Source organism: Portunus trituberculatus, chromosome 17 (genome assembly GCF_017591435.1).
Source record: "Portunus trituberculatus isolate SZX2019 chromosome 17, ASM1759143v1, whole genome shotgun sequence".
Classification (NCBI taxonomy): domain Eukaryota; kingdom Metazoa; phylum Arthropoda; class Malacostraca; order Decapoda; family Portunidae; genus Portunus; species Portunus trituberculatus.
The window spans coordinates 10,934,893-10,947,638 of record NC_059271.1 but is presented as its reverse complement, the minus strand read 5'-3'; the positions used below and the strand labels follow the sequence as shown (position 1 = coordinate 10,947,638).

At 40.4% G+C, this 12,746-nt stretch overlaps 1 protein-coding gene across 2 annotated transcripts in view; it reads left to right on the top strand.

The window, feature by feature from the left end:
• The window catches only part of LOC123504859 (glutamate-gated chloride channel alpha-like), a 294,033-nt gene that overhangs the window by 264,241 nt on the left and 17,046 nt on the right, over positions 1–12,746 (top strand). For both annotated transcript variants that reach the window (XM_045255762.1, XM_045255763.1), the window contains one exon: positions 11,629–11,711. In XM_045255762.1, the coding sequence (XP_045111697.1) occupies positions 11,629–11,711 (83 nt within the window). The remainder of the gene's footprint in view (positions 1–11,628; positions 11,712–12,746) is intronic.

Genomic DNA, 12,746 nt, shown 5'->3' with positions numbered 1-12,746 from the left:
CACTACTTGAATTGATCACAAATAACTTCCCTTTTGTTTTTCTTCTTCTCACTAACACTTAAACAAAACACTTAAGCACTTAAAATTCAGCGATTGCGCCATGTGTCGTCAGACTTTTTTGAAAATATTTCAAATGTTTATTTTAAGACTTTCTTCGTGTAGGAATATGCAAATAGTAAATTTACTGCATTGTAATCATATAATGGGTACCTTGGTATGGTAATAGTAACTTCTGATTGGCTGGGGGTCCTCGGATGGGACTTAAATATCTGGGGGGTCCTTAGCATGGTAAAGTTTGGGAACCTCTGGTCTACTAGACAAGCCACCCCGGCGGCCCTGGCAGTATAAGGGTTAACCTGTAGGACGGTTAAAGGTCATATTGAGTCACCATCCCTTCGTCACGAGGCTGACACCCTTGGTGTACAGCGACACTGTGGCCTTTCTTGCACTCCCCAAGGATGTGAGAGTGTTGTATCATCTGCAAAAGGGTTGACAGTCATGTTGAGATTCCTATCTCTTCATCATGATCGCGGTATCCTTAGTGTACGGTCACACCGTGGCGTTTCCTGTATTCACACCCAGTAGTGTCTGAGAGTGTTGTCCCACCTGTAGGAGGGCTGACTATCATGTTAGGAGAGTCACTATCACTTCGTCAGTAGCGTGTCGCCCCTGGTTTACGGTAACGTCAATGCATGCCAGTGATTGTTTGGCTACCGAAGAGGAGGACCAAAGAATACCAGTGATCATGTGCCTGTCAAGGGGGGACCAAAAGATGCCAGTGGTAGTGTGGCTGCCATGGGTGAGGGACTAACATGCGTTTCTTAACTATTGCGACCTCGTTAAAAACTTAAGTGATTATTGTCATTGTACTTGTGTACGTACCTTGAACAAGATCGATGAATATCTGGATGCTCTAGCGGTCAAGCTACCGCAAAAACATCAAGTTTTACTCAACTGGTTTGTAGGTATAAATGTTGGTTGTCTGAACAGACGAGGAAATGGAAGACGAACACATATATTTCGCCTTGACATTTGGAACCTTCATCAGAGAACATTATACGGGGATAACCGAACAGCCCACCGTCTATTGGAATACAAACTTGGCATGCAACATCACGACATCCGACCACAAAGAAACTAATTGATGGCCTGCGGCAAGTACAGAAATGTAGAGATGCATGTAATGAAAGGTTACTAGCCGGCCATAAACTGCCACAAAAACTAAAAAGTATAGATATGCAGATAGAACAATACGTGATCTTAAAATTGAAAACTTGGATGGTATTCAGTACTCAAGGAGTCTTGCTGAAAATTACTAAATTAATTAAATAAAAGACTTTAACAACTTTAGTGTTTAAGAAATTGAAGGTTTTTGATCTTCAGTATAATTGGTTTAAAAGCTTTTAAAACTCATCCCTTGATTTTAATTTTAAGCTTGCTCTTAACGGTACAGTCGGCGCCAAAACGGCCACGACGAATGTCTTTGCCCAATTGTTCCACGGCACCTAAACGGTTGCACCATTATGGTTGCTCCTAATTGTCCTATTCTTCATCTTTTGATCTTTTGTGCTGCAAACCTCGGAAACATAATCAACTGCTTCTTTCTATCCTCCTCCTCCTTCTCTCTGTCATCTCCTTTTCTTTTTCCTTTTAATTCTGCTTCTCTTTCTTCTCCTCCTCTTCCACTTTTATTTTTTCCTTTTTTCCTTTCTCCTTTCTCGTCTTCCTTAGTTCTTTTCCTGATTATTTTTTCTTGCCTGTTCTCCTTTGTATTTTCAATCTTTTTATCATTCTCATCCTCTTATGGGATTTTTCTTTACTTTCCTTGTTTCTTCCTTCTACTTTTATTTCGTTTTCCTTCTTTTTTCATCCTCTTTCTCCTCCTCCTCCTCCTCCTCCTCCTCCTCCTCCTCCTCCTCCTCCTCCTCCTCCTCCTCCTGCAAACAAAACCTAGTGTACCAGACTGGAAATACAAGTACTGCCACTCATAGACTTGATTACTTTTTGCAGCTTCCATTATTTTTTCACGTTCTTATGATAACAATGTAATGGGAAATATATCCGCTATCCGCTAGTACAGCAGTACAAATTAGATTGTAGACTTTTAGGGTCAAAGTGAATACTAATAGGGTGTACACCTTTATGAATATTATCAGTAATAGATTAAGACTAATCATCATCATTATCACCACCACCACCATCATCATCATCATCATCATCTTTTTTTTTTTCACCCACACAGTTCACTTATCTCTCTCCTCCCTGGTCTCTGTCAAGGCCATTGTTTTCTTCAAGTCTTGCAGTCCTAGTAGCGGCCTTGAAGATTCGCACGTGGCTGGTTATCAGTGTGTTTCTCAGTAAAGCGACGCGGAGATGACACAGGAGTATGGAAAAGCACTCCATTCCATCATTAAAAGCACTTTTGACTATCTTGTCCAGTATTTCGTCGCTTTAATCGAAGTTCCCGCTCACTCGCACACTCACTCTCTCGCTCGCTCTGTCATTTCGTTCACTCGCTCATTTCCCGACATGAAAGACTGAATACAAAGCACGAAGCAGAAAGAAAGAGAGAGAGAGAGAGAGAGAGAGAGAGAGAGAGAGAGAGAGAGAGAGAGAGAGAGAGAGAAATGCATCATTATCAAATATTGCTTATCTTGTTTTCTTTTCGTTTATTTTTTCTTTCTGAAAATTTTGACATGGTCAATTTTTCTCTAGTCTTACTCGTGTTTGTTTTATATTTTTATATTTCTTGAAATTAAAGTTCTCTTTAGTTCAAATTCTGTTATTTTTTTATTCTTATTTATAATTTTCTTATGATAAGAACTTGTATAATAAACTCTGTGGCTTATAGAAAATAATGTTTGTGAGAGACACTAACATTTGAGATATATGGTCACAGCGACATGTTCTCAACCTGGGTTTCGCGAGCCCCCAGGGCTTCATAACAAGATTTCCAAGGGCACTTAGATGGCTGATCTGATTAGCTAGAGATCTTATTAATCTACATGTAAAACCATTGCATGTTGTTTGTCTTGAAGGGAAGATTAAAAACACTGTGTTGTTCAGTAACCAGTGCTAACAAATTATGTTCATTATTAACGGCAAGAACGACACAGCCATAGAACTAATCTATATGATAGCCACAGATAATTCTACTGCCAAGCTATCCTCCATAAGAAACAGTGTAGTAAGTACAGCAAAAAAATACTCTCGCCCTATCCTCTTTGATGTTATACTAATACTAGTGAGGGCACCTTATATTTCATGCAACGAAGTGGAGGATGTTAAAAAGCCTAGCTGGAATCAGGACAAACCTCGACAGTCGCACTAAAGGCAAACCTCAGAAATAAAAGACTCATGAAATTAAACATAACGGCATTCCTTATAAGGATTGCAACTATTTTGGGCTTGAAGAGTGTTTTATCCTAAGATTTGCCCATAGAAACCGTCACAACCCCGCCAACAGCATTCCATAGAAGTCTTTTTTTATGTAGGAAAGAAGGCCAGCCAAAGGCAACAGTACAAAAAAAAAGGACCACTTGAGTGCTGGTTCCCTTAAAGAGTAGTAAGAAAGAAGCCAAAATCAAGGAACAAATGTCCCTTAAAAGAATTCAAGTCGTAGGAAGACGGAAATGAGAAGCAGGCAGGGAGTTCCAGAGTTCACCAGAGAAAGGCATGAATGATTGAGAGTACTGGTTAACTCTTGTGTTAGAGCAGGAGTTTCCAACACAGAATTCAAGTCGTAGGAAGACGGAAATAGAGAAGCAGGCAGGGAGTTCCAGAGTTTACCAGAGAAAGGCATGAATGATTGAGAGTACTGGTTAACTCTTGTGTTAGAGCAGGAGTTTCCAACCGGTGGGTCGCGCCCCCGCCCCTGGGGTTCGCGAAGCCTTGGCAGGGGAGTCACGTAGCCTTGCCAGAAGTAGATTGGGATATTATTAATTTTATCTTATCAATAACATTTTTATGCTCTTACATTTTTTTTTTTTTTCCGGTGCAAAACAAAGCGTGTGCTACATTAGTTCAATGTCATTAAGTGATATTATGGGTGTATGCATGCTTGCCTTTGAGTGAATGTGCATGTGTGAATGTGTATGTGTATGTAACACAAAATTAAGCTGCTGATAGTAAGCCCTTAGTAGGGGATCACATGGGTTTCAAACTTTTAGGTAAGGGGTCGTGAATGCCAAAAGTTTGGGAGCCACTGTAGTTAGAGAGTTGGACAGGGGTGAGAGAAAGAACAAAGTCTTGTGCAGCGAAACCGCAGGTGGAGGGAAGGCATGCAGTTAGCGAAATCAGTAGAACAGTTAGCATACAAATAACAATAAAAGATAAAAAGAGATGCAACATTTTGGCGGTGAGAGAGGCTGAAGACAGTCAGACAGAGGAGGGGAGTTGATGAGACGAAAAGTTTTTGATTCCACCTTATCTAATAAAACTGAGTTAGTGGAACCCCCCCAGACATGCGAAGAGTACTCCATATAGGAGCGGATAAGGCCCTTGTATAGAGCAAGCAGTTAGAGGGGCGAGAAAAACATGCGGAGACGCCGCAGAAAGCCTAACTTCATAGAAGCTGTTTTAGCAAGAGATGAGATGTGAAGTTTCCAGTTAAGATTATGAGTAAAGGACAGACCAAGGATATTCATTGTGGAAGAGAGAGACAGTTAAGTGTCATTGAAGAAGAGGGAATAGTTGTCTGGAAGGTTGTGTCGAGTTGATAGATGGAGGAATTGAGTTTTTAAGACATTGAAAACTACTAGATTTTCTCTTTTTCAATCGGAAATCTTAGAAAGATCAGAAGTCAGGCGATCTGTGGCGTCCCTGCGTGATCTGTTGACTTCCTGAAGGGTTGGACGTTTCTGAAAGGACGTGGAAAGATGTTGGGTGGTATCATCAGCATAGGAGTGGATAGGGCAAGAAGTTTGGTTAAGAATATCATTAATGAACAATAGAAAGAGAGTGGGTGACAGGATAGAACCCTGAGTAAAGAACAGTGGCCGTCTACCACAGCAGCAATAGAGCGGTCAGAAAGGAGAAGGATAGAAACCGTAGGAGGACAGTTTGGAAATCAAAGCTTTATGCCAGACTCTATCTAAAGCTTTCGATATATATATATATATATATATATATATATATATATATATATATATATATATATATATATATATATATATATATATATATAATGTCCATGAGATTTGGGAGGTGGAAGGCTCAAGTATCTTTTGTGGGCAACCTCTCAATCATGTATAGCACGAGAATAGGCTGTGTTACACCAAGGTCTAGAAGGTTTAGGTTGAGAGAAAGAATGAAGAATGTACGCCTCCATGGCAGACACCATCACCTCTATTATGCGTTTAGCACAAAGAGATGGGTCTCTGACACGGAAACAGTAATCATTCCAAGAAAAATCAGCATAATACCTCCTCAGGTCCCTCCAACTGGCAGAGTGAAAACGCCAGAGGCACATTCGCTTTGGGGGATCCTGTGGAGGGACTGGAGAAATAGGACAAGATACAGAAATGAGATTGTGATCGGTGGAGCCCAACAGAGATGATAGGGTAACAGCATAAGCAGAGGTAAGGAAGAGATCAAGAATGTTGGACGTGTTTCCAAGACGGTCAGGAATACGAGTAGGGTGTTGCACCAGTTGTTCTAGGTCATGGAGGATAGCAAAGTTGAAGGCTAGTTCACCAGGATGGTCAGTGAAGGGAGAGGAACGCCAAAGCTGATGAACATTGAAATCTCCAAGGATGGAGATCTCTGCGCGAGAGTTGAGGGACAGAATGTGCTCCACTTTGGAAGCTAATTAGTCAAAGAATTTACTATAGTCAGAGGAGTTAGGGGAGAGAGACAGCACAGATAAATTTAGTTAGAGAGTGACTGTTGAATATAAGCCAGTTGGTGGAAAACTCAGAAGATTCAAGAGCGTGGGCACGAGAGTAAGTTAAATCGTTGCGCACATATTCGCAACATCCAGCTTTTGGAAAGAAAATGAGAATAGAGAAAGTAGGAGGGAACAGAGAATAGGCTACTGCCAGTTGCCTCAGACAGCTGTGTTTCGGTGAGGAAAAGAAGATGAGGTGGTGTTCCACAGATTGATAATCAGATCTAGGATCTGAATGTTGCAGAATTTAATGTAGAAAAAGTTGAGGGAGGTGTCAAGACATTTGGGATCGTCAAGAGAGCAGTCTGACCTGGGGACATTTCGGGTCTCCTTCCCAGAAGGGGACTCCGAGGCTGGGTATGGAGTCGCCATTTTTTTTTATTATCTTAAGTGAAGGGTGTATATGTGGTAAGTTTTGTGTGAAGAAGGAGAGTTGTATTTAGAGGGCAGGCTGTGACTGCCTTATTGAGTTGTGAGACACAAAGGGAAACGTTCAGTGAGATCACAACTAGCTTTAATGGAAGGATCACAGCACCCCATGAACTAGTGCTATTAGACCTCGCTGGGAGTAAATCATCGTTTCGGTAGGTGTCTACTATCCCATCAACGGCATTCCTTAGAAGCCGTCATATCCCCACCAACGCCATTCCAAGGAAGCCATCACAACTCCATCAACGGCTTTCCATAGAAGTCATCACAACCCTACCAACGGCATTCCAAGGAAGCCATTATATCTCCACCAACGGCACTCCAAGGAAGCCGTCACAACCCGACCAACGGCATTCCTTGGAAGCTGTCACAACCCCACCAACGGCATTCCTTAGAAACTGTCACAACCCCACCAACTGCATTCCTTTGAAGCTGTCACAACTCCCATCAAAGGCATTCCAAGGAAGCCATCACAACCCGATCAACAGCACTCCAAGGAAGCTGTCACAACGCCACCAACGGCATTCCAAGGAAACCGTCACAACCCCACCAATGGCATTCTTTAGAAGCTGTTATAATGACCATCAAAGGCACTCCAAAGAAGCCGCCACAACCCCACCAACGACATTCCAAGGGAGCCGTCACAACCCCACCAACAGTATTCCTTAGAAGCTGTCACAAGCCCCATTAAAGGCACTCCAAGGAAGCGGTCACAACCCCATCAATGGCATTCAAAGAACCTATCACAACCCCATCAACGGCATCTGTTGGAACCCCATAGAAAGGCTACTTTACGTTTCTCTTTCTCGTATGCTAGAATTATGTTCTAAGTAACCGATCTATCTTAACTCAATTACGTTTCTTTCCAGAATTACTATAATATTCACCTATATTTTCAACTTGTTTCTCACTTGCTAGAGTTCTTCTTACTTAGTGTTTTGAAAACTTAACATTCTGTTGTAAATTAATACTTGCTGTCATTGATTTTTGTGAATTCTTTCTTTTATGATTTCTTTCGGACGTATGAATGTTAGGCTAGTAAGATACTGTAAATACGTTGGGTCAAATTAATCTAAGTAAGATAAGGTAAAATTCGCCTGGTACCTCCCTTACATAAAGAAAGAAATTGTGTGGCAACATGAGTGTCTATAAATTCAGGGATTCTCAACCTGGTGTTCACGAATTTCCAGGGATACTTAGATGGTTGTTCTAATAATATCCTTTGTAGTACACCATTGCATATTGAGTTAGTGTTAGTCACTTAATTGACATTCTATTCGATGTCAGATTACTATCAGTTCGGATAGATGGCCTTATAACTCAGGAAGTTCTTAACGAGATAAAGGTTGAGAACCCCCTGTATATGTTGACTACAATAATTTTTTTACCAGTGGTACCGTTTCGGCTTTCCCTGCCCCAGTGTTTTTTTCTCTATAAAAATAATCCTTATGAAAACAGAAACGTTTAAGAAATATTATGTAAGTGCGTTTTCAATCTTGCCTATCCAGGTGTCCTTGTACTTACATCCCTAATGCACACACTTTTTAATCCTCAGGCCCCGCTGTCCCGTTTCTTTTTTAACCTGCTCTATTGACAACTCCGTATTGAGCATTCTTTCATATTGCCTCCATCTCACTGGCCAGGAGCATTCTTGTGTTTGCCAACGCTGCCTCTCTGCTGTCCCCATATTTGACTTTTCATTGCCATCCTTTCCCTCTCTTGCTCTCTTGGTCCTTTGTATGTTTCCCATTGTTTGTCTGTGTTGGTCTTGAGGAACTTCTGTCGATGCTCGTAACTTATCCAGGGACACCCAGCTTCCCCTTTCATTAGAAATATTAATATCTGCAGTGGATTTGTAGAAAAAGTTAAAGAGCTAAAGGAAAGATGAAATAAATAATCAGACAAAACCACACTTATATAGCTCTTAATTACTGCATATATCCAATCCAATATGATGAACATGTTCACATTTATACCCAAACATGCATACAAATGCATATCAGTTAAAACGGCACATGCGTATTAATAAGTACAGATTTACACTATGTAATAATTGAATAAATAACGTTAATACATGACTGAAAGGGCTGTGGCAGATTATGGTTCGATAGAATACAGGGCGTGACCAAAGCAGTCACTTCATGACAACCCCAACTGGCGCCGCTCCCCGCCACCCCTGCTTCTTATCAATACTGCACTCATATCGGCGAAAACTTTTTTTTTTTTTTTTTTTTTTTGTTGTCAGTGTGTCGCGCTCGAAGTTTCACACATGTCTGTTGCTCCTCACCTGTTTATTTCTATACTCCTGCCTGGAGCTGTGCGTCATGGCAAGCTAGGGTGGAAGTGAGTGAGGTGAACTGGGGCGCGTCAGCTAGAGAGAGGAAGACAGGGTGAGTTTAAGTGAGACAGGACACGGTAGATGGGAACGACATCTGATCCAGACCTAGGCTCGTGTTGCAGTGCATAGGAGACCGCCAGCTGGAAAGATAAAGTGAAGAGCAAATGAGTTTGATAGAGTAAAGCATGTGTTAATTTAGGTGGTAGAGGGAAGCTTTGGGTAAAGGTGGGACGAACTTGAAGGAAGAGGTGGAAAAATGTTACAGAAGAAAAAAAAAAGAGTAGTGAGAAGTTGTATACAGTAGTTCAGGACGTTAGTGGCTAAAGTGTTGGCGAGAAAGTTGCACCAAGATGGAAATAGGAAAGCAGTAACCGTGAGAAACAAAGGATAAGTTGGACGTATGAAAAAAATAAACAAATAAAATTATATATATATATATATATATATATATATATATATATATATATATATATATATATATATATATATATATATATATATATATATATATATATATATTGCTTAACAGGAAGCAGTATTTTAGCGATCCACAACAGTTGAAGACATTAGCGCCTGGAGTGTGAAGAGGCAAATAGATAGAAGACGGAGTAATGCAGAAGTAACAGTAAGACGTAAAAAATAACATGGATAGACAGATGAAAGTGAAGACGTGTCAGGTAAGGCAAGGGACAGAAGGATAAAAATAAAAAATCAATAAAAGAGGAAGGCCTCCCTCACCCGTCCACTTTGCCCATTGACAGGAACACGGGCGGCACTGACATACTTTATTAAGCATTCATTTGTTTTAGTGAGGGACAGCTCCAGGCTCGGCAAATTCTTCTCTTGGCTGGACCTAAAATAGATAAACATCTTTTTTGCTTAGACGGTTCCTCCAGGCAAACTAGTCCCTCTCTCACTCAAGGTACACATGATACATAGTTGGTATACGGTAATACACATAACAGTGTAAGTGTTTGATCTAAACTTCACACGCTTAATTAAGGGTCGGCCAAATGAAAAATGTGTTCTGGAAAATTTCGCCTGTAAAGAGCTGAGGCGGCTAATATTCCTAAGACTCGGTTTTTTGTTAATTAAGAGGCAGGTAAATACATCGTGCGGCGCGTGTCAAGGCAGTGAGTGTGCCTGGCTGGCTTAACAGCTGCCTCGCGTCTGCTTTATAGCCGCGCGCTGCCACGCTGAAGGCTAATTTCATCCTTGTCTTGTATGTTATTAAGGATAGCTAATTTTTCCCTCCCGCTTGAACACTTTACTCACCCAGAAGCTCACCTCGCCAGCACCAGTAAACATTCTCACCTCCATCTTAGTGTCTGTTGCCAGTTCACGTATACAGTTGCGTGCCATGGTCGTTCTTTTTATTCTGGTTATTGTTAAATGTGATCTATGTTTTGTGATTACTGAATAAATAGTCTAACTTATGGATTATAACATGAATAATACTGTTAGTTTGCCTTATCCCGACATTGGTGTCACGTAGTCCTGAAAATAATCATATAGATGGACAGATATCAGGATAAAAGATATTAACATACTTAGTATCTTAAGAAATAATACAATGAAAGACATATCATAGCCGACCAAGATAAGCCTGGTAAATGTTCGATTAGTAAGAGCTTTCTTTCTTTCTCTCTCTCTCTCTCTCTCTCTCTCTCTCTCTCTCTCTCTCTCTCTCTCTCTCTCTCTCTCTCTCTCTCTCTCTCTCTCTCTCTCTCTCTCTCTCTCTCTCTCTCTCTCAGCCCCGTGTTAGTATAAACGCGTTAAAAAAAAATCGATGAATTGTTTAACTGCGTGATGGTTTCCAGAAAGCATTAGCATGATTCTGATAAATTTCCTAACTTTATATATTAAAAGTTCTGTCTTCAGTTAGCACAGAGAAAGTAAGCAAACAATTACAATGAGTTCTCGTGAACCTAAACTGACACATTCTTTCACTGTGCCCTCATAACAGACTTTGAAATATCTTGTTCTTTGTTTAAGTTCTACTTGCTACAGCACCAAAAAAATAACCAGGCCAGTCAATCTTTGTATCTTTATCACCAGATCATGAAACAAGCGTTCATTTTTCGTTCTAGCAACTGATCTTCCTGCTGAAATCCTAAACATTTTATGCCTTATTTCATGAACCAGTGTATAGAGTTTTACCGGATTTCTTAACTCACCTTTTGTAGTCAAAAGTGAAGAAAGTGGGGGTTTTTTTCTTTCTTTTTTTAGATTGACGCCTTTTTGCAGTGATACCGGTCATTAGAATTGAAATTATACATTTCTTTAGCTCTATGCACATAATATATAAATAGTGTTATATAAATTGATGGACCATTTTTTTATGTAAGAGGGAAAAAATGACCAAGGGCAACAAAAAATATTGAACTAAAAGGCCACTAAGATGCCAGTCTCCGAACAAGGTGGAGAAAGTTAGCCAAAAGAACGGGGTAAATGTCGTGAAACTTTCATTTTTAATGAGTTCAGGTCATGGATAGATAGAAGTACAGAAGCAGGTAGGGAGTGCCTGAGTTTAACTGGGAAAGGTATGAATGTTTGAGGGTACTAGTTAACTCCTGCTTTAGAGAGGTGGACAAAATAAGGATGAGAGAAAGAAGAAAGTGTTGTGCCGTGACGCCGAGGGATGGGGGAAGGCTTGCAGTTAGCAAAATCAGAAGTGATGTTAGCATGAGAATAGCGCTAAAAGATAGTAAGAGATGTAATATTGTGACGGTAAGAAAGAAACCGAAGACAGTCAGTCTGAATGAAAATAAAGAAAAAGACTGGTATTTTTTCATAACAACTCTTTAAAATTTATGCATTTCTCCAATAGTGGATACATATTGTTTTATACGCAGTTCTATAAAGCTAAAACATCAATACATCTTATCACCTGAAAGCTTTGTTAGCTTCTTCCAGCTTCTCGTAATTTTCTTACGTTTTTATGGAAGGTGTGACGTCTTCTCTCTTCTGCCAGGGTAACCACGAGGATGTCCTGCCCCATGGACTTCAGCGCCTACCCTTTCGACAACCAGGTGTGCTACTTCAGGATGGAGAGCTGTGAGTACCCGCTCCAGGAGGAGGAAGGGAAGGGAGACAAGTGATGAAGAGGCATCATTATAGTGAAGGATAAAAAGGAGTTATGGATGGTATATGAATAGTAAAATAAACAAAGAAGTGAGACAAATAAAACATCATTAAAAACAGATAAGTAGATTAATGAATACCCAAGAAAAAAACGTTTACTAAAGTTCCATGCGTCCTTTTTTCAAACCCTCTTCAACTGTAACTGAAGAACATAATGTTACAATATATGGTCACTATAAGCTAACTAGTATACCCTGTGCAGTGTGAAAAAAAAAAAAGTTATACACCACTTCTTTGAACTGTATTCAATATGATCCAGCTTGAATGCAGGGACGAAATGAGCCGTGAAGCGTGAACTGTATGGGCAGCTAGGCTCACTCGTTACTCGGTAGTTTATGCTTTACTTTATTATTCTGCTGATTTATAGTTCTCCAATAGTGCTGCCCACGCCTTGCATCATGCCTGATTTAATGGCAGACAAGGTACAGGGAACGCAGGAGAACCGAAAGAAAAACTAATGAAGAGAAGAATAGAAGAAAACATGGAAGGCTAGAATTATAAATAAGGAGTGGTAGGCAGAGATGGAGGAGGAGGGAGAGGAGAGGGAAAGGCTCGTGAATCAGTGTTAAGCAATCAATGGGTCCCGTAAATACTGACGATGCAGGGCCGTGTCTCGATTGTGTGTTGATTAATGAACTTGTGTTGTTGTTGTTGTTGTTGTTGTTGTTGTTGTTGCTGTTGTTTTGTTACTGGTGGTAGTGGTTGTTGTGGAGATGGTTGTTGTGTTGTTATTGTTATTGTTATTGTTATTGTCGTTGCGGTTGTTATTGTTGCTTTTTTGTTATTGTTGTTCTTTTCCTTTCTTCTTCATTTTCTTCTTGCTCTTGCCGTTGTTAATGGTGGTACTGTTGCTATTGCTGTTACTATTAACCTTGTTGTTGTTGCTATTGATGTCCCTACTACTGTTAATGGTGCAGGAGACTGTAATCATGCGGAAAACTTGCCCTG